This window comes from Ranitomeya variabilis, chromosome 4 (assembly GCF_051348905.1).
Source record: "Ranitomeya variabilis isolate aRanVar5 chromosome 4, aRanVar5.hap1, whole genome shotgun sequence".
NCBI classification, from domain to species: Eukaryota; Metazoa; Chordata; class Amphibia; order Anura; family Dendrobatidae; genus Ranitomeya; species Ranitomeya variabilis.
In genome coordinates, this window is record NC_135235.1 from 58,887,456 (window position 1) to 58,913,886 (window position 26,431).

The window sequence follows — 26,431 nt, forward strand, 5'->3', positions numbered from 1 at the left end:
AATGGGTAAGGGTCCTGCTAATCTTTTTGCTCAACTCAACCACTGATATAAAGTGATGTCATAAATTCTATCTATCCATCTATCTGTCTATCCATTATTGTAGATCGGCTGCACACGGAGGTAGACATGGGTGCACTGCGTCTTAAAGAACTTCCTTTGGTTTATTGTAGGCAGCATAAACCAAGGTGTGGTAAAGAAAATACAGCCCTCTGGGCAAAACAGGAAAACAAAACAAAATGGTGGCAGAACAAACACAGTCCCTCTGTGAGCGGGGTTCCTCCTGCTCACAGCTGGCAGAACACACACGGTTCAGCTTCACAAGTCCATGCAACACTTTCCTGGAGTGCTCCTTCTCCAGGCCCACATTGAAGACCAAAAGCTCTGACCTTCAGCCATTTAAGCCCAGACCTTGTGACTCTTCCATCATGTGTCTGATCACATGATCTTGACATCACACAGGTCCTGTCAGGAGTCTGCATGTGGAGATAAGGTGGATCTCCTCCCACCCCCTCTATGGAGGACCACTAAAGCCAGTCCATAACATAACTCTCATTTCATCCTCTCAACACGTAGTGTGTTGGAATGAACTACTCTGGTTTTACATCACTGACGCCATCATGCGCAGTGACATGTATCTCCCCTCTATCACTTCACCAGTGACCCTGCACATCATTCATACAGCTATCTATCTATCTATCCATCCATCCATCCATCCATCCATCCATCCTTCCCATCCATCTATCCATCCACCAATCCATCCATCCACCAGTCCATCCATCCAATCCATTCTTCCCATCCATCTATCCATCCACTAGTCCACCCATCCATCTATCCATCCACCAGTCCATCGTCTATCCATCCACCAGTCCATCGTCCACCCATCCACCAGTCCATCCATCTATCTGTCTATCTTCTTTACATTTTCCAATTCAGTTACCAGGTACTTGTGAATGTTATCATTGTTTTCCCTTTGATTTCGTCGCTCCCCCTTGGTTAGAAGCGTTCCCTGTCAAGTGCCTCAATCATCGTCCAACTTCATAAACTCCATATAATTAGCATTTATCCTCTCTGACTACCTCTAATTCTGAATAGTAATCCTCAGAGTGACGGCACATTCCCGGGTATAAAACATATTTGGTACATTGAGCTAAAGATTATAGCTCATTAGTTTAGTTTTCAGTAATCTTTCCAGGTACTGTACAAGCAGGCACAAAAATGTACACTAATGCCTATATCTATAATTAACCTCTACGAGAACATGAATGCGTAAAGCTCGGGCGCTTACAGAAGTCATCCTCAATACCGCGCAGAAGTCAAATACCAAGTGTGCACGTTCCCATATTATACTGTACTCATTGTCTGCAGCCTCATGAATAGTAATCCACCTAAACATTCATTCTCTACATTGGAAGAGATCTCAACAGACAAGTGCAAGATAACAATCTTACATGTATAGGGTTGTTTATTTTTTATGAGTAAGAAAAACATCCCTGTATGTCTATATAAAACAAAATTTTATATGCTTCTCCATTTACTAAGACTGGTAACTTTTTTATTTTTCCATTGATGGAGTTGTGTGAGGGCTCATTTTGGCTTGGTAAATGGTGATTTTATCAATACTGTTCGGGGTAGTTTAGATTTCTTGATCACTTGGTATTGCACATGTTTTGGGGAGGAGCGGTGACTGAAAACTCTATTCTGGAGTTTTGATTTTATTTTTTTACAGCATTTTCTGTGTGCGTTAAATGGAAGGTATCATCAGAAAATAACCTCTTGTGTGAAGTTTCAAGTTTTCATGTTTTTGTTTTTTTTCATTTGTTATGTTTTTCTTTCATTTCACAATCTTCAATTAAAAAAAAAGCAATCTTACAATTTTTACATTGGCCACTGGGGCTTTTTTTAGACATATGCATTCTGCTCTTTCAGGAAAAGTTTTCAGCGGTCTCCTTATCATCAGAGGCAGGATTACAATGACAGGGAATACCTCTAAATACAGTTGGTAACAGAGGACGCACCAATCACTATAGAGGATGTCTTAGCTCCCCCAACCATTGCACACGCTCGTTAGATCCTTCAATACAAAAGATCGGGTCAGGATCTGACGATTGTGGCTAATGTATATGTGTTACTTCCTGAAATAACAGGATGTAAGAATCTAAAAAAAGCCCCAGTGGCCAATGTGAGAATTACAAGATTTATATTTAATTTTAGTGTAAATCATGTAAAAAAAATGTTTTTAAATGCATGTAATACAAAAACCTGATTTAAACAATAGGTAATTTTCTGATGACAACCTCCCTTTAAATAATTTTATATTTTGATAGATCAAACTTCTGCTAGTACCCGCAACAATCACCAGAACGTGGATAGCTGATAACATTCAATGTTGGGAATAACCCTTTACCTGTTTTTTTTTCCTAAACTGCTTGGCTCTGAGAGCATAGTATTTGGGAGATTCATCCATAATGCTACTATAAAATCAAGACGATCTGGTTGTCGTCTCTTCAGATTTTCCAAATGTGCTTACTAACCAGTTGTTCTATAATTTTATATGTTTTTTCCACAAATATATCCAATAAAGATAATAACCAAGAACCTAATGACAGTACATATAGGCGTAGAGGAGGGGAACCATTTTTATGCCCTAGGTGAATTTGCAGTCCTATGTAAAACTATTAACCAAATTCCAGACTCTCTGCTACGCTCATGAAATCAGCTCTGCTATATCTGTTCTCTCCGAGCTGCCTGATGAATAACCTGCTTTGTTGCTTTTCTGTCTCTGCTCTCCGCTTCTAACACTTATTTCTTACATTTCTTCCTTTTTTTGTGCTTTCATTGCTCTGCTGCTTTCCCTTCAGAATAACAGCAATGACCACGGAGCGATGTCGGTAAGTAGCTGCCTGCGGAGAAATAGTAAATGACTGAGTCCGCTTAAAGAAGCACTCCTCCTCCTCCTCCCAGCAAAATTTTAATCGTCTTAATATATTTCACTCATCATATAACATAGCACTGTGTACTTACAATTGCTCATTTTGCCTTTCTACCCAGATAATTCTTCTCTTTCCCATTAGATCTATGACTTCACGTGATTAATAACTGACTAGCTGAATCGTTCTAAGCTGTATGTAGAAACATGAGGTCAATTTTCCCTACATGAGTCACGAGTCACTGCAAAAGTCCTTGGCAGGGGGAAGAAGAGAGCAGCTGGGTCACAAGGTAAAGATGGGAAGATGAATGCAGGGACAAGACTTCCTGTTTCTACATAGAGCTGAGAAAAGAGAAGAATGAACTGGGTAGAAAGGCAAGATGAGCAATTGTAAGTACACAGTGCTATATAATATGATGACTCCAATATATTATGAGGATAAAAACTTGATGGGAGGAGGAGGAGGAGTGCGTCTTTAATATGCTAACTGTCTCTTAGATTGTATAGGTCAGTTATCGGACAGAATATTGTGCCCATTATAATATTTAGTAAATTCTGAAAATTTATGCATTCATTTACCCAAAAATATGTTGTGAAATTCAGTGATATGTTCAATAGTTTTCTGTGTGAGTGTTCTGTAGCTTATTAATGGGGTAACAATACTTTCAGGAACTTTACTTTTAATTTCATAAAGATCTTTACTTGCTGTCAGTAAATTAAAACATCCAGAGGCTAAAAACTTCTCCTTTCTTGACTTGCTTATCATCATTACAAGAGAAAGCATTGTTATACTCAAATGGTTATTTAAAAAAACAACAAAAAACGTTATCTCCTAGCTGTAAGATTGGGGATTATTTGCAGTTCACTAATTATCCAACCGTCAAAGCTCCCAACAATCCCGAGATCGGAGCTCTTCACCCCTGTCTTAAATGGATCGGAGGGGCACACGCTCAACCTCTGCTCCGTTCATTGTATGGTACTGCTGGAGAAACATGAGCCCCGTACTCGGCTATTTCCGGCTGTCCTATAGACTATGATTGGAGCTGAGGATAAGAATTTGCACTTCTTCTACATGCAAGACATGACTGCAGAACCCCTATCTTGGGATCCCTAGTAGGTCCCAGTAGTTGGACCTCCAGCGATCAACAAGCCTGCCGTTGATTTTTGGGTTTCATTTATAATGACCATCATAACGATGATCTGACAACATGATTCTTCAGGTCAGAGCTAGGATTGCGGAAAAAGATATGCAGGACCCGGGTCCAGCGGCTACGTCATTAGTCCACTGTCACCAGACCAGAGGGTGTGAACCTTCTCCTAACTGTTGGCTTCTCCGACGCATTTTCTGATTAATGTTACTAATCAGAAGATTCTCCGAGGATGTCGGCAGGTATGAGGCAATTCATAGGACTCTGGTCTTGTTTAGTAGCAGTCAGGGCTGCCACCAGGAATTTCAGGACCCCATGCTGGAAAAATTTTCGGGCTCCACCTTCACCCCGCAAACCTTCCACAGTCCCACCACCCACTCTTGGAAAAACTCCACTTTTGCACCACATCCTCACCAATCACACAGTAACAGTTCCCATCGAACACCAGATCACATACATAGCCACAGTTTTTGTTTTTTGCCTAAAGATTTTTTTTTAAACCGCCACCATGACAAAGTAGACTTTTTTGGCCGGACCCTACACTACTCTAACCTATTAAACATTTCTTAAAATATCTAATACTCACCCGCTCGTCACAGATGAGGCATAGGTACTCCCTTGGCGCTGCACAGTCATTCAGCTTTGACGGCTGTGCAGCACCTGGAAGACTCCCTGTGCCGATATGTGCCCCACTGCATGATACTTTATCATACCCTGGGTCCCGGTGAGCAGAAGCACAAGAGGAGGTCCCAGAGCTGGACCTGTTTACTTCTGCCCACCAGGCCCCATACAGCAGTAAGGGCAGTATTGCCCTGATGGCGACCCTGTTAGCAGTATTCAGAAGCGGCGTTGGGGATGCTCGCAGGAAGGAGGAGGTTCGCAGGACACTGGTCAGGTGGCCACAGACAGATCTGCTTCACCAAGGTCTTGCAAAACTGTTTTGCTCAACTCAAGTCAGTACCATTACAGCGATACCAAACTTATATTTTTTATATTTTATGCTTTTAAAAACTATAGAAATTTTGTTGGAAAAAAAAAATCTATATATATAATTGTCTAAGGGGTACTTCCGTCCGTCTTTCTGTCCGCAACTCCCTTAACGGAAATCCCGCGTTGCTGATTGGTCTCGCCAGCTGCCTGTGATGGCTGCCGCGACCAATCAGCGACAGGCACAGTCCGATTAGTCCCTCCCTACTCCCCTGCAGTCAGTGCCCGGCGCCCGCTCGCTCCATACTCCCCTCCGGTCACCGCTCACAAAGGGTTAATGCCAGCGGTAACGGACCGCGTTATGCCACGGGTAACGCACTCCGTTACCGCTGCTATTAACCCTGTGTGTCCCCAACTTTTTACTATTGATGCTGCATAGGCAGCATCAATAGTAAAAAGATCTAATGTTAAAAATAATAAAAAAAAAAAAAAAACTGCTATTCTCACCTTCCGTAGTCCGACGATGCGCTCACACCTGCCGCCATCTTCCATTCCCAGATATGCATTGCGAAATTACCCAGAAGACTTAGCGGTCTCGCGAGACCGCTAAGTCTTCTGGGTAATTTTGCAATGCATCCTGGGAACGGAAGATGGCGGCAGCCGCGCGCGCATCGCCAGAGCTTCACTGGATCCCAGGGGGTAACTATATAACTATTTTTTATTTTAATTATGTTTTTTATGGGGATATGGATATGGTGCCCACACTGCTGTATACTACATGGGCTGTGTTATATACTACATGGCTGCTATATACTACGTGGCCAGTGCTATATACTACATGGCTGCTATATACTACGTGGCCTGTGTTACATACTATGTGGGCTGTGTTTTGTACTGCGTGGGCTGCGTTATATACTACATGGCTGCTATATACTACGTGGCCAGTGTTACATACTATGTGGCCTGTGTTTTGTACTGCGTGGGCTGTGCTATATATTACGTGGCCTGTGTTATATACTACGTTGCCTGTGTTATATACTGCGTGGCTGCTATATACTGCGTGGGCTGTGTTATATAGTACATGGGCTGTGTTATATACTGCGTGGCCACTGTTATATATTGCGTGGCCTGTATTAACGCAGCGGGCATTCTACAATATGTATGTATGTATGAATATAGCAGCCACATACTATATAGCACAGGCCACGTAGTATTTGTCTGCTATATACTACATGGCTCCTATATACTACGTGGTTTGTGCTATATACTATGTGGCTGCTATATACATACATATTCTAGAATACCTGATGTGTTAGAATCGGGCCACCATCTAGTATATTTATATCAGTGCACAGAGTTGTATGAGTGCATTTTTTCATGAGTTTTTATTGATAGCGTTTTTTGGTGCTTACAACATTTTAATCACTTTTGTGGGGAGATGCAGTGACTGTAAGGCTACATTCCCACAATGAGCTTTAGACACTGCAGAATTTCTGCACCTGTTCTTTAAATGAGGTTACGTGTGGATTTTTATCGCGTTTTTAACTGTGCGCCTTTTGTCTCTGTTTGGTGTCGCATGCTTTAAATAAAGTTGATTTGTTTTTGATACTTCTTGGTATTTGGTTTTGTCAAAAACTTACTGATATACTTAAGTGTGAATTACTTTAGTTTTTTATGCATTTCCGCAGCGTTTTTTACCTTTCGAATTTCTGCATCTAATGCAAGTCTATGGGGAGAATCTGCAGATAAAACTCAGCGTACCCGCAAGGGAAATTGACATGTTGTGGATTTGAAACACGCACCGCAGGTCAAATTACAATGAGTAATAAAGCAGCACAGTGGGTATGAGATTGCTATAAATCCCATCCACTTTATTGCAATTGCTGTCCTCCCTTTCCTTTTTATACTAAATGCTGAACATTCCTTTTAATGAATGTTCTCAAGTAATAAAAGTTCCAGCATTTCCACAAAGATATCTAGCTTTGGATCTTTTTTAAACTTTTCTGGAAAATACAATTAAAGGCAATCTGTCAGCAGGTTTTTGCTATGTAATCTGCCAGCAATATGATGCTGGGACAGACACACTGATTCCAGTGATGCGTCGCTTACTAGGCTGTGTGTTGTTGTTTCAGTAATATCAGTGTTTTATCAGCAGGAGATTATCACTACAGGACTAAGTGTCTGGTGTCTCCTAGTCTACTGCTCTGTGTAACCCCGCCCCCACCACTGATTGGTAGCTTTCTGCCTATGAGCTGTGTACACAGAAAGCTACCAATCAGTGGTGTGGGCGGGGTTATACACAGCACAGCATTCCAAGCCCTGCTAGATCTGCAGCAGAGAAAACTGAGATTGTACCAAAGTAACAGCATTCAGCCCAGTAAATGACACATCACTGGAATCAGGGTCTCAGCCCCTACATCATGCTGGTCTCAGATTACATAAAAACACAGAGAGATTCCTTTAAGATATCTGACTCCCAATATTTATCTGGACCCCTTCAGTGTGACCATGGGGAAATAGGATATTGGGGTTAACTTCACCCTCACTGGACTAAAGCACGAGCCATTATCCTTCAGGAGTAAATTGGCCTTGATGTTTCAGATATCGAGCTCATTGAAAAATCGATCTTCACGTTGCTTTTACATCAGCATTTTAACCCAATCACAACTAACCAGCGCCATTCATCATTGCAGAATTTTACATAAGACGTTCGCATCGTAAGGAGCAGATGCTTCTATGTAAAATGCCTACTATCTGTATACACTGGTCTGTGTCATAAAAGACAGCATCTGATGGATTGGGGCTTCTCCGATTCATTTTATAGCAGCCTATACTGCCATGTGTGTACTGGCCCTTTAAATATGGATTGTTTTCCAGCTAGGCACAAATGGCCGAGATGACAGCATAAATTTACTGCCGGCAGATCAGATCTCGTATATCATGTGGATGGTATTTGACAGTATAAATAGGACACATGGGTTTCTGTACAAGACATTGCATTGCTAAGTGCTAAAGCCTATGGTCCTGGTGCTAATACCCCTGAGTTGTTGTAATGGCGCTCGCTTCTTTGTGGGTAGGAGTGTTTTTGTATTTTTTTTGTCATTAGTAATGCTTAGTTCAAGTTCCATGATTTACAGCATTTGTACCTGCAGTTATCTATTTGATCCCAGGCTTTATTCACAATTTCCCCGCTGTAAAATAGTATATGTGATCTATATTTTTGGTGCGATTCCCCTGAACTAAATGGCAACGCATATCAGCCATATATGTTTGACTCTTTTGGCATTTGTCACATTGGGTGGGAACATTGGGCAGTGCCTCCTGCCACCTACAGCGATCATATATCACAAATGTAATGATGACGTTCCCATAACGAGTGCTGATCGGTGATATAGCAGAGTCTATTGGTGATAGTTTATTAAATATTTGGGAGGGTTTCGAATGAACAAATGTTTGTATGATCGTTCATTTCATACAGGGTCCATCAATGTCTGAAGCACAACCCTTGTGATAACGAAGGGAGTCAATCAGACCAATCTGAGGCACAAAGCCTTGTAGGGGATGTAGCCCCTGTATAAAAAAATAAATCACACCTTCAATGTTCCAATCATGGCCTCCTTTCTGCAGAAACTGAAGATTAATCAGAAATGTTTATTAGAGCGCTGGGTGCACCTCAGGTGTGGCCAAAAGGCTCAAGCTAAGTATAGTGCTGGGTGTACGTTGAGCGTGGGCAAAAGGCTCAAGCTAAGTATAGTGCTAGGTGTACCTCGGGTGTGGGCAAAAGGCTCAAGCTAAGTATAGTGCTGGGTGTACCTCAGGTGTGGCCAAAAGGCTCAAGCTAAGTGTACTGCTGATGAACCACGGGTGTGGGCAAAAGGCTCAAGCTAAGTATAGTTCTGGGTGTACCTCAGGTGTGGCCAAAAGGTTCAAGCTAAGTGTACTGCTGATGAACCACGGGTGTGGGCAAAAGGCTCAAGCTAAGTATAGTGCTGGGTGTACCTCAGGTGTGGCCAAAAGGCTCAAGCTAAGTGTAGTGCTGATGAACCACGGGTGTGGGCAAAAGGCTCAAGTGAAGTATAGTGCTGGGTGTACCTCAGGTGTGGCCAACAGGCTCAAGCTAAGTGTAGTGCTGGGTGTACCTCCAGTGTGGGCAAAAGGCTCAGTGCACAATTCTGCCCACTGGTTTTTAATGTTCTGCCTCTCTTACTGGTGATTGGCAGCGGCAACTTTTTTCAGCTGTCGCTGTCAATCACGAGTGACGGATGCTGCATCCCCTAAAAGGCTACGTGCTTATTATACCGTCAGTTTGGGCTGACAGACTCTCTTTAAAGAAGCCCTCCTCCTCCCGTCAAAGTTTTTATCCTCTTAATATATTGCAGTCATCACATTATATAGCACTGTGTACTTACAATTACTCATTTTGCCTTTCTACCCAGCTAATTCTTCTTTTTTCTCTGCTCCATGTAGAAACAGGAAGTCTATTTTCCCTGCATTTGTCATCCCCTCTTTAACTCCTGACCCAGCTGCTCCTCCTCCTTTTTTCTGCCAGGGACTTTTGCAGTGACTTATGCAGGGAAAATTGACCTCCTGTTTCTACAGAAAGCTTAGAAGGATTCAGCTAGTCAGTTATTAATCACGGGAAGTCATAGACCTAATGGGAAAGAGAAGAATTATCTGGGTAGAAAGGCAAAATGAGCAATTGTAAGTACACAGTGCTACAGAATATTATGACCGCAATATATTAACTGGTTACCAACTTTGATGGGAGGAGGAGGTGTGCTTCTTTAAGTTAGTCACTTGAGAGTAGAGTTTGGTGGATTGGTTTGCAGGCCACCGGTCCATCAGAGAGGTCAGTAGTCAGACTTTGGATGGGAGGCTTACAAATCTCTTACCTTCCAGGATCCCCTTCTGGACTTGATGACGTTGTACCAGCCTGGCTAATCAAAAGCCAGCTTGGGCATCCCTAACGGTAAGAGACTCGCGAGCCTCTCCGTAAGTGGCCGGACTACTGACCTGGTCGATGGACTGCTGTCCTTCTAATCAGTCCTCTTAACACTATTTGAGAGTACTTCATATTTACTATAGTAACTAGATATATACAATGCAAAAGTGATATTTACAAAATTCTGTACGTGTGTGTGTTATATGTATATATATATATATATATATATATATATATATATATATATATATATATATATTATGTCCTTTATATGGCGCAGCCTTCCACCAGATATGAATATGGAAGCTTAGCATTTTCTCCAGGATGGGATTAATTTGCTGGGAATACAGTAAATGTCACCAGAGTAGGGAATGAATTACGAGGAATACAATGACCTTTCCCCAGCCGGGCTCGGAGTGGGGTGTTTGCTTGTGCTTCAGCTCAGGTTTAATATTATGTGCTGATGAGAAAGTGATAAAGCCGCCCGTACATATTGTAAGCATGACCAGAATGAATTACTGGCACGGGGAATCCTGTCACTTACAAATCTCCACTTGCCTCTCTAAGACTTGTCTGATCTTTCCGCAGATCACACCGGAACCTTAAGGCCCTGTCTCACATAGCGATTTACCAACGATCACGACCAGCGATATGACCTGGCCGTGATCGTTGGTAAGTCGCTGTGTGGTCGCTGGGGAGCTGTCACACAGACCGCTCTCCCCAGCGACCAACGATCAGGGGAACGACTTCGGCATCGTTGAAACTGTCTTCAACGATGCCGAAGTCCCCCTGCAGCACCCGGGTAACCAGGGTAAACATCGGGTTACTAAGCGCAGGGCCGCGCTTAGTAACCCGATGTTTACCCTGGTTACCAAAAAAAAACAAACACTACATACTCGCCTTTCGGTGTCCAGGTCCCTTGCCGTCTGCTTCCTGGTCTGACTGAGCCGCCGTACTGTGAGAGCAGAGCGCAGCGGTGACGTCACTGCTGCGCTCTCACTTCTCACTGTACGGCCGGGAGTCAGTGAGAGCAGGAAGCAGACGGCAAGGGACACCGAAAGGCGAGTATGTAGTGTTTGTTTTTTTTGGTAACCAGGGTAAACATCGGGTTACTAAGCGCGGCCCTGCGCTTAGTAACCCGATGTTTACCCTGGTTACCAGTGAAGACATCGCTGGATCGGTGTCACACACACCGATTCAGCGATGTCAGCGGGGCCTCAACGACCAAAAAAAGGTCCAGGCCATTCTGACACGACCAGCGATCTCGCAGCAGGGGCCTGATCGCTGGTACGTGTCACACATAGCGAGATCGCTATGGAGGTCGCTGTTGCGTCACAAAACTTGTGACTCAGCAGCGATCTCGCTAGCGATCTCGCTATGTGAGACGGGGCCTTTAGAGATATTTTAACCTAATTACAATATTTTGTTTGTGCATACAGAGACATGACCCTTGTGGAGCCCAGGAGACATAAGGTCCATTCAGACCAGCCGATAACTATTTGTAAGAACGTTTACTGATAAACGTACCGACAGTCACAGCATGATTGGATTGTTTATGTCATCCTAGAAATCACAGTTATCGACAGCACATCACCCGAGGTGTGCTGCCGAGGATATGAAACGATATGGGGACAGAGCAATTATATTAACTGTCAATAAGTTATATCTAGTGGATCAAGGCTCAATAACGGGCCGACATCGGTCCTTCTCAACACACCTTTAGATTGAAGAACCTTCTACTGGCTTATCGATAAGAATAAAAGTATACTTATCTTTTTGCAAATTTGCCAGGAAAAATGTATTCTCCAACTGACCACAAGTCTCTGTGTCTCCAGTTTTATTTACATTTTAGGCTACTATGTATTTTTGCATGGGCAGATCTGTTTCTGCATTATATACTACCAGGGAAACAGGTTAAAGAAGCACTCCTCCTCCCATCAAAGTTTGTATCCTCTTAATATATTGCAGTCATCATATTATACAGCACTGTATACTTACAATTGCTCATTTTTCCTTTTTACCAAGATAATTCTTCTCTTTTCCATTAGGTCTACGAAATCACGTGATTAGTAACTGATGAGCTGAATCCTTCTAAGCTCTATGTAGAAACAGGAGGTCAATTTTCTCTGCATGAGTAATGAGTCACTGCAAAGATCCTTGGCATGGGGAAGAGGAGCAGCTGAGTCAGGAGGTGAAGAGAGGGATGAGTCATGCAGGGGCAAGAGACTTTCTGTTTTTACATAGAGCAGAGAAAAGAGAATTATCTGGGTAGAAAGGTGAAATGAGCAATTGTAAGTACATAATGCTATATAATATGACTGCAATATATTAAGAGGATAAAAACTTTGATGGGAGGAGGAGGAGGGCTTCTTTAAGGTCACAGGCATAGTCTCTTATAGGAGAAATGTTCTAAAATAATGTAATTTTTACATTGAAGAGTATGGAGGTGTTCTGCTGGACCCCCAGAGATCAGCTGTAATCTGTAGAGGAAGCTGGAAGTAAGTGTTTCATTTCACTGCACTGCCTCCACTGGGCAAATATGGCATTACATAGGGCCTTTTAAAATCAAGGGGCAACTTGCTTAATACTTGTACATGCATTGTACAATACAATTTGTTGCTTTTCATTCTAGGGGATCTGATTTAAAGGTTTCCTCTAATCTAATCCCGTGTGTAAGAATGACTTTTGTAAATTTAACAAAACTTTATAAAGAAGCTTATCAATTGGTATAATTAAATGCAATGCCATATCCTAATAAATGAACTTATGTACCTCCAAAGTGCACTTAATTGGTTAATGTGAGAGGTTATGTGGACATGATATATTGAATTTGGGTCGTCCATGTATTTCATTCGCGACCATTAATCTGAATGGCGGCATTGAATGCTACATTTCCCCATCATCACTGTCATTAAACGCCATTAGATCCTTTTCCCATTGAGTTGAAATGGGTACACGTTCATCTAAAAATGGAATACCACCAATTGTAGTAAAGAAAATTGACCTGACCTGCTCTACTCATTGGGGAAATAGCTGGAAATTAAGGAAATTTTCTTCTTTAGTATTAGCCCATTTTCTTATTTTCCTGAAGGAAAGAAGTTGAAAGAACCCCTCGAAGAATTGACCTGTGAAAGTGCTGGACAATGATTTCCTTCTTTTCTATGTTGCCCCTATCGTCAGTGATGGTTTAGTGGAGGGTCACACCCAATACAGGACAAAAATTGATAAATGGATGCATTATATAAGTTATTGTCAGCCAAGATAAATTTCTCTAAATGAGTTCCTCTGTGACGTATGCAGATTATGTGGCCTTGGGCTAACCTTTCCCTCAAAATAACATCCCCATTGTTATGTTAAGTAAAGTTTGCAGAAAGATCCAAACTTTTAATCGTAACCGTGGAAAGCTTGTTCCAAAATATCCATGCAACAAATGTCCTATATTCTGTGTGATTTCCTTTACCCTGATGATCTGTTACATATATTTTGTATTTTTTGAAAAGTGGACATGCACCAAATAACCCCCGACAAGATAATTACAAAAAAAGTCTTCCAAAGATTTAGGGATTTAAGAATTCTCTTGGATTTCGTTGATTGATTTTGGATAATTTAGTTATGGTTCCTGAAGGATCCCTGTTTGCTTTAGTGTATCTCTATTTTTGGATGGCTTTAGGCTCTTGTGTTATTTTTCCTTAAGGCTGGGGGGTTGGCTATTTGTGTTGGGTCATTGTTTCTTTGATTGGCAGTTAAACCCTTATTTCACAGCTTGTAGTAAAAAGCCAGTGGGTAAAGGATGACCCACCTCGAGGAGCTAAATTCAGAAGCTGTCAATCAGCAAAAAGTTAAAGAATAGGGCTCCTCACTGTTCTCCCCAAATGTCGCCTCATGCTGTCCTTGATTGGCACAGTCTGGCAGGTAGGATGGATGAATCTGTCACCGGCTGGTTAATTGTGTTGCCGATTTCAGTCCGACGTCAAGTCTTTGAGTAGTAAGTAGCTCAATGCAAAACAAATTAGCAGATTGTAGTCATATTTCTCATCCTATGTGCCTTGACTTTCCTGAATGCAGTCCATAAATCATACTGACTGACACACTTGTGAATGATGAAAGCTGCTTTTGAGGCTGTAAGCGGGAATCTAGAGAGCGTGGAGACCAGGAACGTGAAGGTGGCATGGAAGGATGCATATGGCTGACCTTTGGGGAATTTTCTGAGAACTTATGTCTCCTGACCACAATTGTTCTCGGAATGAAAGCTTTTTGGCCACTATAGAAAGGACTGAGGATGTCAGCAGATTCCCTTTTTCCCCCAAATTCCTTTGAAATATTAGAACGTAGTCGAAGGGGCTTCTTTCTATAAAACAACAGGAGCTTCTGCTTTCCTAGAAGAACCTATAGGAAATCGAGGACATAGGAAGCAGGTGCCATCCTTCACCCTCCCTTCCACGTTGAATGTGGTCCTTGTAATTGGTAACATATTGTTGTCAGATTAATTGGTAATCTATATATTTACCCGAACCCATCGAACTACATTTGAAAAATTAACTGGGTTTCAAAAAGAGGTTTTCCATCTTTATTTTAGGCCTAACGAACACAGAGGCTAATGGAGGGTCTTAAAGAGAACTTATCCACAATTTGGGGTTGCCTTTTTTCTTTAAGAAAGGAGTGATTGTTTTTTAAATATCACTTATTAACAAGAGGTCCCTAATGGACCCAACCTTGGGTCTGAATTGCTGGGTTATGGCATTCCGTCATTGCACCGTTATTTTTTTCTTTGTGTTATAATATAGGTCTTGCAATTTTCTATTTTTATTCTTTTACATTGAGCCTTATCTTCTTATATTTGCCTACTGACAGATACAATACATTTTTAAAAACCATTATCTATTACTAAACAACAAATGGCACATTATTTAGTCAATTCTTTTACATTTTCCCGTTCTGAAATAGGTCATCAGTATCAGGTTAGTAGGTGCCCGACACCTGGTGCCCCAACCAATCAGCTGGACGGTCAGGGACCTTCCAATAGAAGCACCACTCCTGCGATGTAATGGGAACAAAAAGGCTGGAGTGGCGCTTTAAAGTTAGTAATTCGTAAATACTTTCTGTAACTAATATTGATTTTTAGTTATACTGTATATTATTATCTGACAGCTGGCTCTCCAACCAATCAGCTGGACGGATGTAAACAAAGTGAACAGAATTGCAATAAGTAGAGGTCACTGTGGGTGCTGCATCTCATCTACTCTATTGCATAGGAACTGTTCTGCAGGACCTGGCAGCAGCCACCACACCTTGAATGAAACTCCGAAATAAAAGTAAAAATTCTACTTGTTCAGTTTTTGTTCAGCTTCTTTTGGAAGACCCTTGCACTTGTGCCATTTACAACCTGACTCCTCCATACATCTGTGACATGGTCTCCCGGTACCTACCTACACGCAACCTCCGATCCTCTCACGATCTCCTTCTCTACTCCTCTCTCATCTCTTCCTCCCACAACCGCATCCAAGACTTCTCCTGTGCTTCCCCCATACTCTGGAACTCTCTACCCCAACACATCAGACTCTCGCCTACCATCGAAACCTTCAAAAGGAACCTGAAGACCCACCTCTTCCGACAAGCCTACAGCCTGCAGTGATCCCCAGTCTACTGAACCGCCGCGTGACCAGCTCTACCCTCTCCTAGTGTATCCTCACCCATCCCCTGTAGACTGTGAGCCCTCGCGGGCAGGGTCCTCTCTCCTCCTGTTCTTGTGTGTGCCTTGTTTTACTCATGTTTATTGTACTTGTCTATATTTGCCCCGTTCACATGTAAAACACCATAGAATAAATGGCGGTATAAAAATGTATAATAATAATAAATAAATAATAATACTCTAAAACCATAAATTGTGTTATACATAATCCGAAAAGCAAAGTAGCAGCAAAGATATTCAATATTGTATTTATACATACATTTTCTTATTATTGTAGACTGTGATTACTATGTTGTGCCAAAGTGGAGCTGTCCTCTAACCTGTGGTCCGATGGATGACGGGACAGTGAATTATTGCTCCTTCGTTATAATGAGCTTGTGTTTCTGGGTAGGGGTTATGGAGCGCCGTTATGGGAAGGGTTCCCAAACACGTGGCGGGCCACCATCATAATTATTGTCCAGAGCTCCTTTGTGTTAGAGTAGGTGCTCAGGCCCCGCATGTGATTAATAGCGCAGAGGCTGGAAGGGACCGGTGCTGAAATACGACCATCAATCACTGACATAGAAGTTAGAGACTTAGAACAATGCTATTGTTAATGTATTAAAAAAGAAAATACTCTATATGAGGGGGAACGAGGGGCACAAAGACTTCATATGAGCTTTTAATGAGACTGATGACAGAGCACGGAGTGAGCCAGCCATGAATTACTACATATACCCCCGAGGGTGCGATATATTGCAAAACTATTCTCACTTCATTTACCTTCGTTTCCAACATATCACCGTATGTGGCTTGGTTTCCATATATCGGTTGTGTCCAGCCAGTGGTTTTCGGACACAACTGATGACAATGTTGTGCACTGGTCTGGTGTCCACTCCATGCAATGTTTTTGGATCTGGTTGTAGCACCAGTCACGTACATTAACAGATGCATTGGATGATCGGGAATGTTCCGATAGAAATCCCTTGAATTAGTTCCAGTATCAGTTTCCCCCATGGAGTTTCACTATAACACTGGACAGAATAAAAAATAATTTATATACATACAACTTACATGTAATATCAATTAACGCTCATGAATTGTCAAAAAGTGATAATTTTGGCAAAAAAAAATGTAATGATGCCTTTTCTGTTGTCGCAGACACTTGGAAATTAGCATTATGCAAAGGCATCTAAGGCTTATAAAAATATATATTTTTTGAGAAATATGTTAAGATTCTACCAGTCACGCGTTTCGAGCCTGTATCGCTTGAGTGGAAGAGGTGTTTGATTTGAATTTTCTAACCAACAAACGTTCCTCCTGAGCAGTTGTCTTGCGGGGTCTGCCGGACCTGGGCTTGTCAAACACATCTCCAGTCTCTTCAAATCTTTTTTTAATTCTTTGTACTTGACGCTGAGACACGTTAAAGGTGCCAGCCACCTTTGCAGTGGATCTGGTCTTCAGCCTTTTGATAATTCAGGCTTTGGTCGCAGGGTGGATTTTTGGCATGTTGTCAGAGCTCAAGTTGCAGTTCAGGTGAAGGTCTGGGGTGCTGGTTTTCTTTTGATACACACACACTAATTAACCGATCATTTACTGAGCACAGGTGAAGATGTAAACTAGGATGGGTGCATTACATGACCAGGCGACAAAACTTTTGTCTTGTCAAAATCTGACCATTCTGTGTCCATTAACTGATCAATATTCCTGCATTGATGCCAATTTATTTTCTTAACCTAAACCACATTTCGGAAGGTTTCAGCTTTCAAAAGAATAATTTATACAACCAATGGATGAATTTAACGTCAGGTTATAAGCTTTTATTTACATAACATGGATAAGCGACATAACTTCTGTCAGGGAGTGTACAAACTCCATGCAGATATTGACCCTAATTGGATAGAAACCCAGCATTGTCATAAGTGCAAGGTTTCAGGACATAGCATGGATCCTACAAGACAGACTGAGGCGGTACTAGGAGTATTCTCGCTTATCGTTAGAGCATGGTCAGAAGGGCCTCCAACCTGGGCTGTGGAGTCGGTAAGCCAAACCTCCACTCAATTTCCATGACTCCGACTCCACCAAAATGGGCTCCGACTCCACGACTCCGACTCTAATTCCACAGCCCTGATAGGGGGTAAGCTAAACCTCTGACTCCAACTCCTCAATTTCCATGATTCTGACTCCACCAAAATGGACTCCGACTCCACAACTCCGACTCCACAGCCTTGCTTCCAACTAGCGATGAGCGAATCCGAACTGTAAAGTTGAGGTGCTGAACTTCGAACACAGATGTCTCACGGAAGAGACAGAGAAAGGGGAATCTATGGGTTTCTGGTTGAGTTCTGGTACCTAAACCAAACTGGGCTAAAGATGGGTCAAACCCGACATACCCGAACATCCACGGGTCCGATCTTCCCTTTTTCCAACAGCTAGCCTTACCTATATGACCATATGTCACTTTCCAATGTCCCCTCTAGGTATGAGTACGGTATGGCGGATAAGTGGTTTGTTCAGTTGAACGTTTTGTAGTAGTATATGTTGTATATGGGTATTGGTCTCACTATATAGACCACTGTTGTATGGAAAACTTTCCAAAAAGTTTTTTTTTTCTGTAATGACTTAAACTTTGCATCTCTCTGGGGAGAAAAAAAAAATAGAGTGTTTGTTAGAATTTCTCTTGACAACCTATTTGTCAGCCTATACTCTGATTTCATTATCATTGCAGAACAAATAGGAGCCAGAGCTTATTTAATGGAGCAGTACATTAAACTAAAATGCACTGGATGTGCCATTAAATCAAAATGACATCGCCATTAGGTATCTCAGACATATTACAGTGTAATTAAATGAACTGGGGACCATTGATTTTTCTTTTCTTTTTCGTTATTTCTTTTTGTTCTTTGCATACATGGATGCTGTTTTTTTGTTGGGGTATGGTGTAATAACCATTTTATTTAGTGCTGTAAATTTCTCTACATTCATTATGATGGGGTTTCGGTGAGCTGGAGATGTTTGATTTTACCTGGAAACCTTGATTCTCGTGGTAGATCAGTAGGGTTTGTTTTATCTGGAGGCGTGATTGCCAGTAACAGGAACCACTGGAAAAATAGCATTTCTGTCAGTGCTTAAAGTGAATCTGCCAGCAGATTTTGCTATGTAATCTGAGAGCACCATAATGTAGGGGCTGAGACCCTGATTACAGCGATGTGTCACTTATTGGGCTGTGTTTTGTTGTTTCAATACAATCAGCGTTTTATCAGCAGGAGATTATCATTACAGGATAACTGGCCTTGTGCCTTCTAGTCCAACCCCGCCCCAGCTCTTATTAGCAGCTCTCTGTCACTATACAACGTACATAGAAAGATGTGGTGTGGGCGAGGTTATACATGGCTCAACAGAGAACTTTGTGATTCTGTCATAGCTGCTGCACACAGTACACTAAGTGATAGATCATCGGAATCAGGGTCTCAGCCCTTACATCATACAATAGCAAAAAACCCGCTGACAGATTCCATTTAAGACAGATGCTTCAGAAATGTACAAGCAACACAATATAAAAGGCCTTATACAAAATACTAGTAAAATCACTCAAATAGGTTTGTATGGTAGACTGTTCACAAGATTTGCATTTTTACAAGAGTCACGATGGCTACGACAAGGTTAGAGCTCTTTTAAGGAAGCCCTCTGCAACTCTGTGTTCTGCATCTATGGCCTGTGTAGTTTTCATTACATAGAACAGTAGGAGAAACCACACGGGACCCTGGTACCCTCCATTGTGCGGTTTCCCCTATTAGGCCACATTTAGTATTTGGTCAGTATTTTACCTCAGTATTTGTAAACCAAAACCAGGAGTGGGTGATAAATACAGAAGTGGTGGCGGGTTTCTATTCTACTTTTCCTCAGATTGTTCCTCTCCTGGTTTTGGCTTACAAATACTGAGGTAAAAAACTGACCAAATAATGAGGTAAATATAGTGACCAAATACTGTGGAGGTGGCCTTATGGCGGTATAGGACAGGCCTTCCCTGGCATCCTGCTCAGGGAATATTTCACTTTTAATATACCTCTTCTTTTACCGTGTCCCTCTAAGTTCTGACTAGTGATGAGCGGATGTACTCGTATAAAGTGTTATCCTCCATGCTTGGGTGCTAACCGAGTGTTTTCGGTGTGCTCAAATAATATGTTTGAGTCCCCACGGCTGCATGTCTCGTGGCTGTTCAACAGCTCCAACACATGCAGGGATTGCCTGTCGAAAAGCCGCGAGACATGCCGCCGCGGGGACTCAAACATATTATTCGAGCACGCAGAAGTCGCTCTGTTAGCACCCGAGCATGACGGATAACACCTCATCCCAGCACATTCGCTCATCACTAGTTCTGACACCTAGGACCTGCCATGCAGGAGGCAGAAACACAAAGAAGGGAACATAAGCTGCACTGTTGTCTATGAGATCATTTCTCTGACTAAAATGTCTCCATGTATTAGTACATTATAATAAGGAAGTAAAGTACCGTAAGTTATTAAACATAATAGTGAAAAAAAAAACCGCTACAAGACAGTAAATAACATAGACACATTTAGTATCCCTATAACTAAAATATATTTGTCTTTTTGTGGAAAAACACACTAAAAGAAAGCAGCAAAATGACACGTCCACCATTATTATTGCATAAAGTAGTGCATGGATGAAACAGGTTGGGGTGTACGGTGGGACCATCTGTGACTCTACAACACCCTAAGGAACCACAAACTGTGTATAAATGGGTCCGAATGGGTACACCTTGTGGTGATGCGATGTCTTTTATATCTTTTTGATTAAAATAAGTAATTTATGTTATTTATATGTACTATTACTATTTACTTGCTGTTGGGTTTTTGCTCATTTTGTTTTTTTTTCTTGGGTTTTGTCTGTGTGTAAATGTTTATTATCATACGTAGAGATATGGTTTAAAATAAAATACAGAAGTCAATATTATTTATTTTATTTTCATATTAAAAAATATATTTATATCATTGTGTTTTATTGATTATTTTATTTTTTCTTAATTCAGGGGAAAGTCGCACAGACAGCGTGCATGTCGGCCTGCAAGCATCTTTCCACATCGCTAACACAAATGCTACTGGACAGTGAACTGAAGCAGATCAGCATGGGAGCCATTCAGCAATTCAACCTGGATGTTATCCAGTGTGAATGTGAGTGTAATGACAAGCAGCAGATTTCTGATCTAGGCACGTACATGTAAGGCCTCTTTCACACTTCAGTTGTTTGGCGTCAGTCTAAAACCGTCATTTTCCTCAAAAAACGGATCCGTTTTTTTTTTCGACGGATCCGTTTTTTTCCCCATAGACTTGCATTAGCGACGGATTGTGACGGATGGTCGTCCGTTCCATCCGTCATGCGACGGATCCGTCAAAATTTAGCGGACGTCATCTAGACATTGACGGTCATTGCAACGTTTTTTGTCTCCGTTCAAATGACGGATCGCGACGGATCCGTCGCGTCCGTCATTTCATAGAATGGCCACCTATGGGCGACGGATCCGTCGCGATCCGTTTTTTGGCGGATCCGTCGCCCCAATCCGTTTTTTCAAGTTTTTTCAATTGCGCATGCTCCAAAAAGTATATACAACCCCCGAGTAACGGATCCGTCAAAAAAACGGATCCGTTACATCCGTTTTTTCAACAATTGTGACGGATCCGTCGATCCGTCACTTTGTCGGAAGTGAGTGACGCCAAACGACTGAAGTGTGAAAGAGGCCTTATTGTATCCAATGACCACATACATGGCACCAGTTCCCAGTAGAAGCAGTACTCATTTATATTATAGAGCGTGTCAATAATTTAATGGAAATTTGTAGGTAAAACGTATACACTGTGTCACGCCTCTGGCAAGGTATGAGGGGACCCGGGGATCTGTGCTGTGAAAAATTAGAAGAGTATGTAGAGCTATACACCTTCATTCTCAGGGACAAGAGGACATATTTTTCCATTATTGTGATAGACGACGGTGCTTCTAAAATTCTATGGAGAGGGAGGAGCTAAAGGCAGACACAGACATTCTACAGCTACAGTTCTCCATAGAACTTTATGAGCACCAACTGTAATCTCCTATCTCAGAAATGGGATATTCTGTATTCACTAAAGACAGATTTTACCCATGAAATGAAAATTTTGTGAGTGAAAGATCAGTCCAGAAGGAGAAAAAACGCAGGTTTCGCTGAAAAGATATACTACAAAGTCTGTTATTTTCACGTTTTATTGACTTATGGGGGAAAAATACTCTTTTAATGCAGCAGTGTACTCAGCCCCAAAAACATATCTATACACTGCTCAAAAAAATAAAGGGAACACTAAAATCCCACATCCTAGATATCACTGAATGAAATTTTCCAGTTGCAAATCTTTATTCATTACATAGTGGAATGTGTTGAGAACAATAAAACCTAAAAATTATCAACGTAAATCACAACTAATATCCCAGGGAGGTCTGGAGTTGGAATGGTGCTCAAAATCAAAGTGGAAAATGAAGTTACAGGCTGATCCAACTTCAGTAGAAATGCCTCAAGACAAGGAAATGATGCTCAGTAGCGATCTGCTGCCTGCAACATCCTTCAGCATGACTGGTTTGGCAGTGGGTCAGTAATGGTGTGGGGTGGCATTTCTTTGGAGGGCCGCACAGTCCTCCATGTGCTCGCCAGAAGTAGCCTGACTGCCATTAATTACCGAGATGAGATCCTCAGACCCCTTGTGAGACCATATGCTGGTGCAGTTGGCCCTGGGTTCCTCCTAATGCAGGACAATGCCAGACCTCATGTAGCTGGAGTGTGTCAGCAGTTCCTGCAAGATGAAGGCATTGAAGCTATGGACTGGCCCGACCGTTCCCCAGACCTGAATCCGATTGAACACATCAAGGACATCATGTCTCGCCCCATCCACCAAAGTCACATTGCACCACAGACTGTCCAGGAGTTGGCAGATGCTTTAGTCCAGGTCTGGGAGGAGGTCCCTCAGGAGACCATCCGCTGCCTCATCAGGTGCATGCCCAGGCGTTGTAGGGAGATTATAGTCACATGAAAGCCACACACACTACTGAGCATCATTTCCTTGTCTTGAGGCATTTCCACTGAAGTTGGATCAGCCTGTAACTTCATTTTCCACTTTGATTTTGAGCATCATTCCATCATATTTAGGTTTTATTATTCTCAACACATTCCATTGTGTAATGAATAAAGATTTACAACTGGAATATTTCATTCAGTGATATCTAGGATGTGGATTTTAGTGTTCCCTTTGTTTTTTTGAGCAGTGTATATAAATATATATGTGTATATATACACTCATTGGCCACTTTATTAGGTACACCTGTCCAACTTCTTGTTAACACTTAATTTCTAATCAGCCAATCACATGGCGGCAACTCAGTGCATTTAGGCATGTAGACATGGTCAAGACAATCTCCTGCAGTTCAAACCGAGCATCAGTATGGGGAAGAAAGGTGATTTGAGTGCCTTTGAATGTGGCATGGTTGTTGGTGCCAGAAGGGCTGGTCTGAGTATTTCAGAAACTGCTGATCTACTGGGATTTTCACGCACAACCATCTCTAGGGTTTACAGAGAATGGTCCGAAAAAGAAAAAAAATCCAGTGAGCGGCAGTTCTGTGGGCGGAAATGCCTTGTTGATGCCAGAGGTCAGAGGAGAATGGGCAGACTGGTTCGAGCTGATAGAAAGGCAACAGTGACTCAAATCGCCACCCGTTACAACCAAGGTAGGCCTAAGAGCATCTCTGAACGCACAGTGCGTCGAACTTTGAGGCAGATGGGCTACAGCAGCAGAAGACCACACCGGGTACCACTCCTTTCAGCTAAGAACAGGAAACTGAGGCTACAATTTGTACAAGCTCATCGAAATTGGACAGTAGAAGATTGGAAAAACGTTGCTTGGTCTGATGAGTCTCGATTTCTGCTGCGACATTCGGATGGTAGGGTCAGAATTTGGCGTAAACAACATGAAAGCATGGATCCATCCTGCCTTGTATGGAGCATCTTTGGGATGTGCAGCCGACAAATCTGCGGCAACTGTGTGATGCCATCATGTCAATATGGACCAAAATCTCTGAGGAATGCTTCCAGCACCTTGTTGAATCTATGCCACGAAGAATTGAGGCAGTTCTGAAGGCAAAAGGGGGTCCAACCCGTTACTAGCATGGTGTACCTAATAAAGTGGCCGGTGAGTGTATATATATATATATATATATATATATATATATAATTGTCTAAGGGGTACTTCCGTCTGTCTGTCTGCAACTTCCGTCACGGAAATCCCGCGTCGCTGATTGGTCTCGCCAGCTGCCTGTCCTGGCTGCCACGACCAGTCAGCGATGGGCACAGCCTGGCCGAGAATTAGTCCCTCCCTACTTCTGTCCAGTCAGTGCCCGGCGCCCACTCCATACTCCCCTCCAGTCAGCGCTCACACAGGGTTAAGGGCAGCGTTAACGGACCGCGTTATGCCGCGGGTAACGCACTCCGTTAACGCTGCTATTAACCCTGTGTGACCAACTTTTTACTATTGATGCTGCCTACGCAGCATCAATAGTAAAAAGATCTAATGTTAAAAATAATAAAAAACAAAAAACCTGCTATTCTCACCTTCCGTCGTCTGCCAAGGCGCGCGCGGCTGCCGCCAGCTTCCATTCCCAGAGATGCATTGCGAAATTACCCAGAAGACTTAGCGGTCTCGCGAGACCGCTAAGTCATCTGAGTAATTTCGCAATGCATCCTGGGAACGGAAGCTGGCGGCAGCCGCGCGCATCGGCACAGCTTCGCTGGACGCCGGAGGGCGAGTATAGAACTATTTTTTATTTTAATAATTTTTTTTTTTAACAGGAATATGGTGCCCACACTGCTATATACTACGTGGGCTGTGTTATATACTGCGTGGCTGCTATATACTACGTGGCCAGTGTTAGATACTGCGTGGGCTGTGTGATATACTATGTGGCCTGTGTTATATACTGCGTGGGCTGTGCTATATACTACGTGGGCAGTGTTATATACTGCGTGGCCTGTGTTATATACTGCGTGGGCAGTGTTATATACTACGTGGGCAATCTTATATACTGCGTGGGCTGTGTTATATACTGTTTGGTACGTGGCCTGTGCTATATACTATGTGGCTGCTATATACATACATACATACTGTACATATTCTAGAACACCCGATGTGTTAGAATCGGGCCACCATCTAGTATATATATATATATATATATATATATATATATATATATATATATATATATATATATATATATATATATATATATATATTGTAGCATGGCTAAAGGGTGTGTAGTCGACGGGAGGTATGTGCCACATAAGTGCCTTGTTGCTGTAATGTAGCCCGGAGTATTTCTTTGTTGTATATAACCATGTATATATGTGTGTTCCAGGACCTGTGGTGATGTCAGACCACATGGCTAATCATGTGATGGGTTACTGGGTGTGGTTAGCTCTATATAGGACAGGCAAATGCTTAACACAAAAGATATGTGTGGAGCTGCTAGCCTCCAGAATGTGTTAAAGTTCCAGGTCTGAGGCTGAAAGACTGGACACTTTGTTTTTCCTTTTCCTGAACTAAAGGCTATTTGTTTGCTGTTATTTTGCCACGTGGTTTATGATGTAATAAACCTATGAACTTTTAAAGGAGCGTGCCTCCTGAAGTGTCAGCCATCGCACCTGAGTAAGTGAAATCCCTACAATTGGTGGTAGACGTGCGGGCAGCGTTCCCAGCGGAGACGAAAAGTCTGTTATTGAATGTCCTGGGTCAAGTCTGTTGTAAGCCAGCCGGGGAAAATGGAGGAACTGCTGAAACACTTGGTCCAGTTGCAGTCACAGCAGCAAGAGGCTAACAGGCTGTTGGTGCAGCAGATACAACAGAGCCAGCAGGAGCAACGGCAGCAGATGCAACAGAACCAGCAGGAGCAACGGCAGCAGATGCAACAGAACCAGCAGGAGCAACGGCAGCAGATGCAGCTTCTGGCAACCGCAATCCAGGGCAAGATGAGTGCCCCAACCCCAGGTTTGGCTGATGACACCCACGTCCGGAAGACAGTAAGACGCGCATTGCAGAAAATGACCCCCGGGGATGATGTTGAGGCCTTCCTGACGGTATTTGAGAGGGTTGCTGAGAGGGAAAAACTCCCGCCAGAGCAGTGGGCAGAGGTACTGGCGCCATACCTGACGGGAGAACCCCAGAAGGCGTACTATGATTTGACCTTGCAGGATGCCAAAGAGTATCACAAATTGAAAGCCGAGGTTCTAGCACGTTTGGGGGTGACACTGACTGTTAGGGCACAGCGAGTTCACTCCTGGGCTTATCACCGGGACAAACCGCCTCGCTCCCAAATGTTTGACCTGTTGCACCTGGTCCAGAAATGGCTGCAGCCAGAGTCCTCTACGCCTGCACAGATGGTTGAACGAGTGATGATGGATCGGTTTGTGCATTCCCTCCCGAGGTCCATACAGACTTGGGTTGCCCAGGGTGATCCCCAGAATGCCGACGAACTGATCGGACTGGTCGAGAGATACCAAGGGTTGGAAGGCTCCTCCGGGAGACAACCCATGCCGTACTGGGGGTCCCAGAAGGGAGCAGAGTCCCAAAAAGGGGTGGTGCGTCCAAGGTCACAAAGGGCGGGGGAGGTGGTGCCCAAGGTCCCTACGGGTGATATTATTTGTTGGAGGTGCCACGGGCCAGGACATATAGCTGCCCGTTGTTCCCAGACCACTGAGCAGATGGACTGCAGCATGGGACGCCGTTGTTCAT

The 26,431-nt window shown here is 42.8% G+C and overlaps 1 protein-coding gene across 4 annotated transcripts in view; it reads left to right on the forward strand.

The window, feature by feature from the left end:
• The window catches only part of EXOC6 (exocyst complex component 6), a 273,281-nt gene that overhangs the window by 168,589 nt on the left and 78,261 nt on the right, over positions 1–26,431 (forward strand). For 2 of the 4 annotated variants that reach the window (XM_077258584.1, XM_077258583.1), the window contains exons 19-20: positions 2,859–2,888; positions 20,665–20,806. In XM_077258584.1, coding sequence (XP_077114699.1) covers positions 2,859–2,888; positions 20,665–20,806 — 172 coding nt within the window. The remainder of the gene's footprint in view (positions 1–2,858; positions 2,889–20,664; positions 20,807–26,431) is intronic. The other 2 variants (XM_077258586.1, XM_077258585.1) reach the window with 1 other exon arrangement.